The sequence below is a fragment of the Silurus aristotelis genome (genome assembly GCF_946808225.1).
Source record: "Silurus aristotelis genome assembly, chromosome: 25".
In the NCBI taxonomy this organism is placed as follows: Eukaryota; Metazoa; Chordata; class Actinopteri; order Siluriformes; family Siluridae; genus Silurus; species Silurus aristotelis.
Genome location: NC_139598.1, coordinates 2,665,887 through 2,680,365, shown reverse-complemented (window position 1 = coordinate 2,680,365; position 14,479 = coordinate 2,665,887). Strand labels below are relative to the sequence as shown.

Genomic DNA, 14,479 nt, shown 5'->3' with positions numbered 1-14,479 from the left:
TAACCACACATGGTTGGAAAAAGTCAAGTGTTATACTTTTGTCCATATAGGCTACATTTCATAAACTATAATGCACACTTGTGGAGCGGAAGTTCTGTATTTGATTTTCAGGCTGATTTGTGAACATGTTGCCAGCAGAGGGAAGCAGAAACCTAAATATTTTTTGTATCCACACACTGGGGGTCTCTGAAAGTCAAAATCCAACAGCTTTTGGTCAATGAAACTCCAGCATTTGATTTGCTTCAGCATCAAACATTCACACACTGGAGTTCATTGAATGAGAACCAAGTCTAATATATTTCTGGACTGCAGTTTTAAACAGCCACAGGTTTCCTATGGTACAAATGATCCCACAACTGAGCTAACATTCCCAAATGTAATATATTTAAGAATTAGCAAAGGTGTAAGACATTCAGGACAGATTATAACGTCAATTTAAACATGAATAACTTATAATAAACCTTTTAAAATTGTGTCAACAAATGAACTGAGCACTTTCACCTTGTTATTACCAACAGGATTTTTATTATAAGCCTTTTTTTTTTAATAAAAAATAATGACAGAAATTGTATTATTATTTAAAACAATACATTCAAAAATATCGTATAAATATCCTCATGCTATTAGCATAGATGTTTGGCTTGTGTCATTGCTAAACGTATGCTAAAACCTCAACAAACAGCCTTTCTTGGCTCCATGTGTAATTAAACAGTTAAATGGTTAAAAGCATTAGATCATTTTTAAGATACAAGCACTAAATTGCATTCCAATAGTTGAATCAATTAGTCTTTCTAAAAACCCAGAACTTTTTCTTTCACTGAAGACACAGACACAGAGTCTATTCATGTACCCATGTGCATGTGTACGACCTCACTGATGTCCTGAGTGTCATTCAGGAACTGTAAAAGAACACACTGTATGTTGGAAAGACGGGAATGTTGTCTGACTTTTGTACATGACAACCATATACTCATAGTGCATTATGGGTATTTAACACAGTCTCGCTGTCACTTTGTGTCTGAAATAGCACACTTCCCCTTTTCTATAAACTTCAAAAGGCATTATATATATATATATATATATATATATATATATATATATATATATATATATATATATATATATATATATATTCATACCTGCTATATCCTGTATATACTTAGCAAGTTTGGACACAGAATTAATGCTTTCTGATTTTTTATTAGATATTAAACAGACCTTCCAATAAAACTCCAGTCAATAATTCTCAAAAAAGTAAAAGCATCTGCCTTTATTAATTTATTAAAATAAAAGAAAGCAAATTATACACTTTAATTGACAAAATGACAAATTAACATATGGAGAAGTGTAAATTAAAACGATTAAACGATGGTCTAAAACCATAAAGACATTGATTTAAGATATCAAATAACCTGAATATACATGTGTAAAAATACAGATTACAAATAAACATACTGTATTTGCAAAAGTTTGTGGACACCTGACCATAAGATTGCTGTGTGCACATCCCATTGAAACCAAAGGTATACACGTGGTGTTCAGGAGCTTTCGGCATGCAATGCAGTTCACAAAAAGAAATAAGAAATGAGATCACTTTGAATTTTTTAATGCTATGAATATGGCTCGGTGTGTGTGTGCGTGTGTGCGTGTGTGCGTGTGTGCGTGTGTGTGTGTGTGTGTGTGTGTATTTGTGTGTTTTTTTATTTTTATTATTTTTTTTAGAAAACCTATTTCAAAATCAATGTTACAATACTAAACCTACTGTACTGTTGGCAGTGCAGTGTGTAAGAATAATCCTGGATGTCATGATAAATATTGTGTATACAGTGTATTGTACAGTAATATTATTTGATCCATAATCTCAGTAAAGGAACCCACCATTCTGTGTTCAGCCTCAAACAGTTTATAATGAGGTTATCTCTATATTATCCTCTGGCTGTGTGGTTTCACTGTCACAGGATGAATCTGTGAATGATGACTGATGTGCATCTTCTTCTACTGGTTCATGCGGTTTTGGGGTCACTGGAGCATTCTTGTACACAGAGTCACCATTTTTCTGCCTTTTGACATTATAGTAGAGCTGCAGGGACACATCAAACTCATCAGGTATTAGCAGATTAGAGAAGTTACACTGCACATGAGTTTTGGTTGATCTAAAGATTGTTTACCCATTCTTCAACATCGCTCAGCTGGCACTCCATGAAATCCAAGAGTTTGGAGAAAGATGGTCTGGCTTTTGGTTCCAGAGCCCAACAGTGACACATCACCTTATACCTGAGAGAGAAAGTGAAAAGAAATGTGAGGAAGTGTGGCCTCTGCCTGTTAGTCTGGGGAGGTGGTAGCTCAGTGGTTAAGGCATCTGACTTTGGATCAGAAGGTCACAGGTTCAAATCCCACCACCGCCAAGCTGCCACTGCTGGGCCCTTGAGCAAAGCCCTAAAAAACCATCCCCTGCTCAGTTGTAAGTCGCTCGGGACAAGGGCGTCTGCCAAATGCCGCAAATGTAAATGTAGTCTCTGTGAGAAGATGTGCCCTGTTTATCTGTCAGTTTTAAGGAAATAGTATGGCCACTGCCTGCGAGTTTTATTGAAGAGGTCTGTCTGTCAATCTCTTTGAGAAGGTGTGGTCTCTGCTTGTCATCCTCAATGAGAAGGGGTGTTTTTTTGGCTGTCAATCTCTATGTGGTGTGACCTGTTTGCCTGACAGTCTCACTGAGGAGGTGTGGCCTCTGCCTGTCTAAAAAATTAGCCGGAATCTATAGTGTAATGGCGCAGCAGGGCAGCATGCACCAAAATCATAACCTACTGCATCTCATAGTATCCAAACACCTTTAAAAAGTTTTACTCTTTTTTAGTAAATTGAGAATGAGACTTACACAGACTCAGATGCATAATATGGCCGTTCCATATGAAACCCTCTATCTATCATAGCATAGAAGGTGTTATCCACTTTCATTCCAGGATACGGAGTCACACCTGATTAAACAAGAGCAGAAACATACTGAAACACTAGAAAAATTGTGTTTTATACATACATTTATTTTTTTTAAAACGCTTTGTTGATTGGTAATATCTTCACACATGGTATACCGAGAGAGAAGATCTCCCAGAGCAGGATGCCATAGGCCCAGACATCACTCTGCATGGTGTACATGCCTTTGAAAATACTCTCCGGGGCCATCCATTTCACAGGCAAACGAGCCTGGAATGAACAATGTAAAGGTGAGGCATTTAAATTGAAGCCAATTCTAATTGTAATTACAGTGAAAAGTTACTACAGTTCAAGTCAAAAATTTAACTAATATTGTATATATTTTTCTCTTTAATCATTCGGATAAACAAAATCCAACAATTTGTCTGCATTAATTTTTTAAACTTTTCTTGAAATGAGTTTTTACATGAAGAAGATTGGTATGGAACTGATTGGATGTTTTTAAAATAATTAATTATCAACAAATAAAACACATGGTAACTGACTCAAAATCTAGAGGCAATATCTCTAGAGTTACCACCCCAAATTGATTATTTTCCTACAACAGCACAAGTCTATTATTCCTGTTATACTTTGGCAATTTATCTGTGATTTAGATATTTTTTTAATTAAAGGATAAATGATTTGCAGACATGCATTATATCGCATTAAAATGACCGTTACTGTTGTAGAAATATCTGCAAAACAAGTTCCTGCTATAAAGATCTTAACTCTTCTATCCCAAAGTGTTCATTTATAGTGTAAGAAATGAAAGTCTAGAAGTAAAGTACGTGTTTTCCCCAGTGGAACTATTTACATTTCCTCTGACCACATAGTTCGAGTCATTTTCGATATCTCGTGCCAGACCAAAGTCCCCAATCTTCACCAGTCCGCCTTGGGTCACTAAGATATTTCTGGCCGCCAAGTCTCGATGGAGGCACTGGGAAAGAAATTTTTTTTTTTACTGGTTTGAATTATAGCCATTGGATCATTTTGATAAAAAAAATAAATAAAAAAAAATCACGACCTAAGGTATAACAGACACAGCCATAAGTTTTGTGTGTCTGAACAACACACTCATGTGTTTTTCACCAAACTGTTTCCTCAAAGATAAACAGGGATCAGTAGAATTGATGTCAACATTTTCATTGTGGAAGAGGTTTGGGTCTCCTAGTTCAAGTGAAGGGAAAATTTTACGCTACACAGTTGTGTATACAGTTGTGTCTCCAACTTTGTGGTAACAGTTTGGAAAAGAACCACATATGGCTAAAAAGTCAGGTGTCCCAATATAATTTTTTATATAGGAAGATAAGGTTGAGTCTATAGTCTACAGTGGATTAAAGCAAGGTGTTAAAAGACTATTACTGTTTCAAGCAACTAGATGCAGATCAGATTCTTCATGCCAAGCTCACTGTGTGGTGAGTGATGGTGCATGGAAACAGGTATGAAATTAGCATGCTAGAAAAATTATTTTTGCGGCCAGACTTACAAACATGTTCAGCTGAGTTAGATGACAAGATCAGCTAGTGCAAAAAACATAATAAACTGTAATAAGCATTCAAGTTCAAGATGATCTAACAGCTACAGTAGCTACAAGCAAAGTTCCAAAATCAGAAGTAAAAGTAAATGTATTCAGGATAATCTTTTCACTGAGCTGCTGTGACACAACATACAGCTTACATTTTTAGAGGAGAGAAACTCCATGCCCTTTGCCACTTGGTAGGAGAAGCTCAGGAGGTCTTCATAGGTGAGTGTCTGGAGGTCCTCATCATCTTCATTTTCAAATATATCTTTAAATAGAGTAATAATGTATAATAACAATGAGAGTAATTCTTAAATAATTTGTAATCGTAAAAGGTTTTAATGATTAATTAACAACAAACAATTCTTTTTTTTATTGTTATAGCGAAACTTTCAGGGTTGGCTACACTACCCTCGTTAAGGTCCATGTAGCTGAGCAGTGCCTCATGTTCCTTGTTTACTGGGGACATTGGCATGTATGAGTTCTCCCCAGACTGAACAAAATCACTGCAGAGGGACATAAAAGCAAGACTGTGATCGGTAAAACAATAACTGCATTGTACCTTAAATCTGTCCAAATTCACTTATATTTCCTCCAACAAACAGTTTGTCATTCTCTTCTATGCTTCTTTATTCAAAAGGGCTTTTATTCAAAGGTCAACCTGCAGTTTCTCTTCCTCTGGTAGTTGTTGTACAGGCTGCTGAATCTGTCCTTGTTGAAAGCGTCTGTTAAGGACTTGTAGAAATGCTCTCTGTTGTTCCTTAGGTAGTTCAGCAGGTCTCCGTAACGGCAGAATTGAAAGATCAAGTAAATGGGACCTGTCAATCAAATAACATTGTTGTAATTTCTATTAAAAATTTTTTGCTTTAATTTCCAGAAGCACTTACGCATGGCATAGTTTTTGTACCTGTATCAGTGCAAGCTCCCAGCAGGTTCACAATGTTGATGTGATGTCCAATGTAACTTAACATCTTCAACTCAGACATCAAAGCTTCTTTCTCTACTGCTTGGTGCTTCTCTACTCATCATTAAGAAACACATGATCAGGAAACTTTCCATAACAATGTTAATTTTAAAAATAAAAAAATGGAGTTAAATTCTTTAAACATATTATTTTAATTAGACCTGAAACACATTCTAACACATTTAAAAGAGACCAGAGTGTATTATTATCATTATTATCATTATACTATTATTAAATAAACAACACACAGTTAAAAAGTAGCAGAGACAATGATAACGCTGAGTGTCAGCTGATATACTGAAACCTATCTGACATTTGTGACTACTTAGCTTTACAATGATTTCCTAAATTAAAGCACTTTAAAAGTAGTAGTATTTTATATTTATCTGAAATGTAATATAATATAATAAAAATAACATTAAAAACATTCTATCAAGTATCACAATATAAAATTATAAAAAAGAAATACTGTTATAAAATCATAATAATGAATTAATAATAAATTATTGTCAAGTATCACATACTGTAAAAATTACATAATAAAAAAATATCTATGCAAATTCAGATCAGGACAATCTCTGTTTGTTAATGAGCACATGAAGAACAAACATTTTGTATCTCCTAGACCAGACCGAGACCAGAAGCAGTGGTCCAGAATATGAATTAGGTTTATCATATTTATTGTATCATATATAATCCATGCAAATTCTTGCCTGCATTTCTTTTTCACCGAAGTTACACATTTTATTTCATCTTTAATGTTGGGCACTGACTGCCAGTAGCAGCAAGAAAAGATCAAATTCTATTAGGTGGCGCACATTTCCTACCATAAATCTACCTGGAGCATCGGGCTAACACAAGCCTGATAAGGAAATGTCTAGAGACACATGACCCACCTTTTAGCATTTTCACTGCAACTTGCATGGACACTCCAGGCTTGCTGATCCCATATGCTGTAGCCTGCACGACCATGCCAAACGCTCCGGAGCCCAACTCTTTCCCTGAGCAAAACAAATCATTCAGCCTTACTGCACAGTTGCTTCATGAGCACAAAAGCACATCATATAAAAGCAATGCTTCGACATTATATGAAAAATCGCAATCTCTATCTCTAGCGTACTTCTTACGACTTTAGAAAATAAAGTCCATGCTTTGGGACATAAAATAGAAGACCTGTTCACTACAAATTCAGGATACAAATGCTATAGAATTTCATGAATCAATCCATCAAAGTGAGTCAGAAATCGTTAAATCCTTAGAAATAAATTGCAGAAATGAATTTTTCTCAGACTAAAAAATTCAAGGTTATGGCAAATTTACTAGTGGACACTTCACTTACAGGTAATGATTAATGTGGTGAGGTTTTTCCTAAGTACAGGTTCAGCTAACATTTATGGAAGGAGACTCCAGTTGTATCGTTCTGCCTCATTTTTAGGCCAGTAGAGCAGCTTTACAGGTAACAGATATAACGGCTTTATGTGTCGTATTAAAGGATAAAAGTAAGTTTTTAATAAAAGTGTTGGTATTAGTGAAAAAAATACTGTTCACCCCTGTGTGGAATAAAACATTTTACATCACACTCCTCCTTACATATTATTTATAGATCAAGTGTACATTATAAGTGAGTCTGTTCGGGGATTCTGGTATGAGATTAGATCGAAAAAACACTTAATGTTTCCTTTAATGTCATTGACAAACTGTACCCAGTTCCAGGTTCTCACGAGGAAACTCCAACTTCTGGTTATATTCAAAATCTTTAAAGTCGATGTAGATGTAGTCGTTATCAGACGGTCCCACCATCTGGATCATCTGAATCTGTGTCTCATAGCCAGGCTTCTATTCAGGATGATAAAGAGGAGACTGGTAAACAAAGGCTGACATTTATACAGTCGGTCATGAGCGTGAGGAAATGAGGAAGAGAAAGAGCATTACCTTTTTGCACATGAAATGAAACAGGAGGACGCTGACCAGCATAAATGCAAAGGAAAGCAGACTGCATGCCACTACCAGGTAGAAAGAGTTTTCTGAAGCTATAAGAGAAAAGATACTTAATCATTGTGCAGTGAAATCGAACATACAGGTGTGTTTAGAAAGCAACAAAGAAACGTACGCATTTTCACAAGGGTTTTCTCGCTGCACACTGAACCTGTATTATAACTGCAACAGCATTGTACAAAGTGATTGTTCACGTCACTCAGAGGCAGAGAGTCAACGATGTCCTTGTGGCAGAACTGCTTGGAGTCTGAGTATTCTGGAGTGTCAGCATACGTCTCTTTCCATACAGAAAAGCTTAAATGAAATGATAATCAATAATTAGTAATTACTGTGTAAATGTATAGAATGTGTAAATGTATAAATGTATATATAAAATAATGTAATAGTTTAAAACATCTAACGAACTTGGAGACTGATGGATAGGTCTTCCAGGAAACCCTTACAGGAGGGACTCCTTTGATCTTACAGGTGATTCGGCTCAGGTTTTGGATTAGTTGAAATTTAGGAGTGTCTGTAAAAGCATGGATTATTTTCACATTTAATAATAATTAAAGTCACATTATACAAGTTTGTACAAAATATGTTTAATAGAATAACATTCTATAAAATACATAAAAAATACAAATAAAATACATTTAACCATTTTAAGCGTGAATGGATTATATTTATGGTGATTATTAAGACTTTTTTAAAGAAGAAAACATCTAATGATTGATATGTTTTTGAAATTTTCATTTAAAATGTATTTGTATCCTGCCTCAGGTCATGACATTCTACCACAGTAAAGGCAGTTACTGTCTACACTTTGTTTCTCTCCTAATTCTTTTTATATTTTTTGTCTGGATTGTTGCATTTTGTTCATGATTTTAATTTATTAATTATTTATAACCCTTACCATAACTAATCCAGTTCTACAGGAGTTTGAAATGTGAATCTTTAGGATAAAAAATAAATAAATAGGGAAATACAGATATTTTCAAACTTTAATGCTTTAAACTCCTCACCTGTGATGCAGATGGACATGTTCTCTGTCACAATCTTTTTTCCAGCCTTTAGTTGGATCTGATATTGGCCTGGTTCTGGGTTACACATTTTAAAAATACTACAAGGGAAGAACAGATATGTGATGTAATAAACTGTACAACTCTTGGATTTTATGGGATATGTTTATTGGCGATATAAAATAAAAACAAATGTATGTCATACCTTTCACCTGAGAAGTACTGGGTTTCCATGCACTGCACTATGGAGCCCTTTGGGGTGATCCATTGACACTGTGCTTTTGGGTTGGAGTGCACCTTGGACTGGATGCAGAAATTTGCAATGTCTTTGTCCTGTATTTTGATGCTTTTGTTCAGCTTCAGTAACTCCAGGAAATCATTTTCTTTAGAGAGAAAATAAGCATCAATAAGCATGAAAACAATCAATAAGTCAATAACTCCTAGTGAAAATCGAGTGCAAATGTATGAGCAAAAGTATTTTGTTTATTAGGTATTGTTTAATTACCAGAAATTATCTTTAGTTGGGTGACTTTTTTTGTTTTGTAGGTTTGTTTACTTTGAAAGTATAAAAGAGAGACTGGTGCTACTATAAACTACGTGAAAACAGGTACTAACTTGCGCACAAGTCACAAATCACACAAATGAAACACTGTCATGTCAAACAGTTTAACAGAAATTAGCCATAGTTCATAGTTGCAGTCAACTGGAAAGGTTTATGCACCCCAGTTTGTTCAGTGACAACATTTTTCATCCTTATTGCAAGTAACAAAAATGACCAATGTTTTTATGTAAAAATTTGTGGGGAAAAAAATCCAAAATGATCACTGCTGAAAAATTTCTTTAATCACAGTCATTATGTTTGCCTCCAAATCCTCTAAACACCTGTTGCTTCCTCCTATCTGTAATATTTACTCACACTGACTAATTTAAAACTTGTCATACACTTTTTTTGTTCTGTTTAAATAATAAATTGTGTTTTCTCTTACCGAGGACCTGGACCTTCACGGTTTTTGTTTGGCCATGTATCTTCCTGCAGTAGTACTCTCCACTATCATTCACACTAACGGAGGCGATGGAAAAATACTCAATTTTTAAGGTATAAAACACTGAGGTTGCGCCTTTGAGCTATATCGTGCAATAAAAAAAAACAGAAATAGAAATATCAGACACAGAAAAAACATGGTGGCAATGGCATAAGTGTTGGCCCCCCTGAACTTGTTTGTGTGGTGTTTTTACAGACCTAAGTGAACTAACAAAATTAGGTGCCAATAAAAATTTATTATTTTATAAATTAGTTCAATTGAATTAGATAAATAATAAATTAAATCGACTTTAATTAAAGTGTCACATAACCTGAATAAAAATACATTTGCTCCTGGAAAAAGCCAGTGTTTAATAAAACAAACAGAATCATGAAGACTTTGTTGGGGCTCGTCCAGAGCGGAGTTGAGCAAAGGTATTCATATGGTTAAGCAAAAAAATATAATGGACAGAACATATAAAAGCTGTGACTCTGCATAAAGGAGGCCAACTTTCAAAAATTGAAAAAATGGAAACTGTGTCCAAGTGCTGGTAAATTAAAAGGGGGGCTAAAACTTCTGCAAGGCACTGCAGCTATAATGCTAATTTTGCATGTTGCATTATCTAGTGTTCACTGTACCTGTGTGTGGTTATTGAAGTACCATTGGTTATTAGAGTTTTGGCTTTTACATTGGAGTGAGAGAGATTGTCCAGGACGCAGCAGAATCTGAAGTGCCTCACTAGGCATCTTAACACTGTCAAGGTCTAATCCACAAGGGAAAGAAAATTGCATCCTGACTGCTTTATTACATAAATAACAATAATAATATGACATTAATACCCATCTACTGTCTCTCATCTTTTAAAGAGTCATGAGCTTACCATAATTATAAATATAGGAGCATTCCTCTCCATGTAAGTTCGTAGCACAACACTTTATATTATAGTTAAGGGAAGGTTTATTGTCATCGCGAACACTGTCCAGTCTGCTTTTTGACACTTTTTCTGTCGAGTTGATTTCCCGTGGACCGTGGCTTTAACATGGAACACCCAAAACACAACACATTATTATTTATAAATGTAAAACAATGTTGTATTGAGCACATAAACATTAGCAGATGATCAATATTTATTTGCATGTTACAGCTAATCTAGGACAGATACTCAACATCAACAAATTTTATATGAGTATAAATGAGTATGATGGTAAAGTTTGCATTTATAGAAGGAACCTTGAGTTTTACTGGTTTGAAACAGTTAAATGTAAAGCTGTGACTTTAGATTTTATTTGGAGCTGAAGAGAGAAGGGCTGATTATAGTTATAGCTACAATGCAATTTATATAAAAAAAAAACAAACTTGTGCATGGCCCATGATGTATTCTGATGATATAAATATCAGTATTGTAATACGTTACAGGGGTAACGTATTACAATACTGTATGGGTATGTATGGGTATGATCATACATTTCCAAAAAGTCATTGTTGGAGTAAAATTCAAATCTAGGTCTAGGTTTTACATTTTACTCCAAATGTAAAAATTTATTTTTTTCCTTTTATTGTATAATATTTCCCTATATTTTTCATAGATAGATAGATAGATAGATAGATAGATAGATAGATAGATAGATAGATAGATAGATAGATAGATAGATAGATAAGATTAAGCTTGAAACTTACCTAATATGCATTTCATTTTCATACCACATGATATTTGGTTTAGGATTCCCAGTAGAAACACATTCAAAATATGCAGTCTGATCGATACCACTGCTGACTGTCAGCTGGGGCACTGATGGCCTACCTAGAAATGACAATAAAAAATTCATATGACAATGATGTGTGGATTTCTTTCCCCAGTCAGGCTAGGGTTAGGGTTAGGGTCAGGGTCAAAATGCTACATTAGTACAATGCTGTGCAAAAGTTTGGGTAGCCTTTTTTTTTTTTTTTTTTTTTTTTTTTTTTTTTTTTACATTTGTAGGTTTTGTATTGGGGTAAAAATAGCAAATTGGCAAACATTTATTTTTTTCAAATGTAGTCGATTAATAGCAAGGTGTTATTTCATTAAAATAAAACACCCATGTATTGGATACTAAAATAATATTAATTTCTACATGTATAGCCATAGTTTTAAATTAAAAAGCTGATATTTGTTTGATAAACTAAACTTAAATTTTCAAAAAAAACCTATATATATATATATATATATATATATATATATATATATATATATATGACCAATTTTATGGTCATTTTAAGCAACATTTCCATATATGATATAACACATTGTATTTATTTGTTTTATTTATTGATTATAATTTGTATTTATTTATTAGTTTATCTATCTATTTATTTAGTACTGACTTGTTTCATGATCTTTCCATTTATATTTTAACACATTTTCCCACACATATTTAAAACATTTGTAACACAGAATAAAACTATATGTATATGGACTCACTTGCTGATGAATGAATATGGACTGAGATGTTGGCAGCTTTGTTGTCACCACAGACCACAGTGTACACACCACCCATGCCTTGTTCTAACAACTCGAACATAAACAAATTGGACATCCCTCTGTGGACAGACAGTTATGTGACAGGACGTGTGAAGAAGTATAATTATAATCTAAATGCCAGAAGATACATTAGAGGTTAATTAGGGCAACCCTTCTTACACACACCTTTGTTTCCATAAGCATCGTGTGAAACTTTCTGTACTGTTCGATTTTAAATGAACTTCAACCGTCTGTCCAGCTACAACCTCCAGGAGATTAATCTCAGAACCTCGAAGATGAACTTCACGCAACGTACATCTCACGATCTGAAATTAGATTATAAACATTTAAATAACCAAAAAAGTAATTCCATAAACTGAATTAATAAGTACTAAATAATCTACACAGCATCTATCTATAAATGTCATGGAGAACTGAATAAGGTATTGTAATTTTAAGACAGCTGTGGTAAATTCTACACTTCTGCATTTAAGAATAAAATGTCAGTTCTGCTTTTATTCTCCGATCCACACTGTCTCATTTACAAAAATTGCAACTGCATGATCTTTCAAAACACTTTACACCAAACTTTCTACCTTTAGGTAACAGTTACTGCTTCTTCTCTGTTTTTGGCCCTCAGGCTTATGCTTTGTTGTGTTCAACCACTCTGCTAAGCCTATATATTACAGTAACATCCTAATATCTCACAGCCATAATCATAATATCTGTAAATCTCACAGAAAAAGTGTAATATTTTTGTTTACATTTTTCTCAGAGACACAAGGCAGGTGATGCACATCTCGTGTGTTCATCTGATGAAGCGTGTGACTGCACACCCGTGAACTGAACTCGAACAAAACGAACACTATGAGAGAAAAAGTAAAAATTTTTAGGAAACAACAGTCAGTTTGACAATTACACTTTTATTAATAATTAATGTTCTTTAACTGATATTCAATCTATGATACTTCCCAGCAGTATTACAAATAAGAAGAAATGTATCAATAAACATTATGAAGATGATATTATCAGACAACTGGCACATGACGAGTAATTATGCTTATCAAAAAAACAAAAAAACATAATTTCTTTGTCACTTACCCATCAAAAGCGTGTGTTGCCTTAGCAGCATCATTTGAGCGCATAACAGCGTTAACACTCAACGACTCTACCACTGACTAGAGAGAAACGAGACACCCGAAAACTTTCAGTGACGTCTTTATATGACAGGCTAGCTCTCTCTCTCTCTCTCTCTCTCTCTCTCTCTCTCTCTCTCTCTCTCTCTCTCTCTCTCTCTCTCTCTCTCTCCCATAATTTCATCACCCTCTCACTCTCTTTCTGTCTCTGTGTGTCTCTCTACATCTTTGTCTGTCTGTCTGTCTCATGCTCTTTAACACACTTTTTTTTATGTATGTCTCTGTCTCTATCTTAACTATCTTACTCAATTTCTCTTTTACTGCCTGTCATTCTTTTTGTCTCTCTGTCACATCTTAACACTTTTTTCTATCTCTTTATCTACCCCTCTCTAACTCATTCTGTCTGTCTATCTGTTATTCTGTTTTACTGCCTCTCTCTCTCTCTCTCTCTCATTGTCTCTCTCTCTCTCTCTTTCTGTGTTTCTGTGGTTTTCTTGAATAGAGCAATGAAATAGGTTTTCATCGCCTTTATTTCAGGTTTTGTATGCCCTCCTCTATACTTACTGATTTGGATTATATCTTATATATATGTTGTTTTTATTTTGTAACCAATTTCCCTACTAAAACAATGAAAACGTTTTTACTTCACACTTATAATAGAAGTCTAAAGACAGTTGTTTTTATAGTAGGTTTTATATATATATATATATATATATATATATATATATATATATATATATATATATATATATATATATATATATATAAATATATATATATATATACACAAATACAGCATCTGTGTTGGTTTCATCTGGGATCTCCAACTTTCCTCCATCTATGAAAAACATGCTTGTAGGTGGACTGGTTGCACTAAATTGTGTCTAGATGCAAATGAGAGTATGAAAATATGTGTTTCTGTACACAGAGCCCTGTGATGGAGCTGGTGTACAGGATTCCCAGGATAGACTACTGAATCAATGCAACCCTGACCTGGCTAAAGTGGTTAAATTGTATTATGGTAGTCAATGTGTGGCCTGAAAATTCATACAAATCTACACAGCTTCATCTCTTAAATTAGTACAAAATAAATACCAATTTAACAATGATCAGCCAAACAGGTTTTTATTTTTTACAGGACAAATTAGGTGTGAGGGTATTTTTAGTTGTGGATCTAAATAATAATAATAATAATAATAATATTAATAATAATAATAATAATAATAATAATAATAATAATAATAATAATAATAATAATAATAATAATAGACACGGTCGTTTAAACATGTTTTATCCAATGGCACTTATAGAAGCCAAAATGAGTAGACGTGCATTTAGACTGTACATGCATTAATTAGAGCATGCATGCATA

General features: G+C 34.1%; 1 protein-coding gene across 1 annotated transcript; it reads right to left on the bottom strand.

Moving 5' to 3' along the window:
• Nucleotides 1-1,243: 1,243 nt before the first annotated feature.
• LOC310719691 (receptor-type tyrosine-protein kinase FLT3-like) lies at nucleotides 1,244-13,209 on the bottom strand. Its single transcript, XM_083529653.1, has 24 exons — nucleotides 13,073-13,209; nucleotides 12,736-12,836; nucleotides 12,158-12,297; nucleotides 11,933-12,051; nucleotides 11,152-11,275; nucleotides 10,355-10,506; nucleotides 10,113-10,237; nucleotides 9,439-9,577; nucleotides 8,658-8,835; nucleotides 8,456-8,553; nucleotides 7,857-7,962; nucleotides 7,567-7,745; nucleotides 7,389-7,486; nucleotides 7,160-7,292; nucleotides 6,353-6,457; nucleotides 5,400-5,510; nucleotides 5,154-5,310; nucleotides 4,904-4,998; nucleotides 4,651-4,760; nucleotides 3,788-3,910; nucleotides 3,090-3,201; nucleotides 2,876-2,975; nucleotides 2,169-2,274; nucleotides 1,244-2,080 (listed from the first exon to the last, which is right to left on the bottom strand). The coding sequence occupies exons 1-24, from the start codon at nucleotides 13,104-13,106 to the stop codon at nucleotides 1,904-1,906; spliced, it is 2,922 nt and encodes a 973-aa protein (XP_083385779.1). The 5' UTR covers nucleotides 13,107-13,209; the 3' UTR covers nucleotides 1,244-1,903.
• Between the last annotated feature and the right edge of the window lie 1,270 nt (nucleotides 13,210-14,479).

Coding starts and splice junctions, on each gene's coding strand:
- LOC310719691 (XM_083529653.1), bottom strand. CDS start 13,106: ATGATGCTGCTAAGGCAACACACGCTTTTGATGG. Junction 12,837..13,072: donor GCAACACACGCTTTTGATGG/GTAAGTGACAAA, acceptor TTTCTCTCATAG/TGTTCGTTTTGTTCGAGTTC. Junction 2,081..2,168: donor TGAGCGATGTTGAAGAATGG/GTAAACAATCTT, acceptor GTGTCCCTGCAG/CTCTACTATAATGTCAAAAG.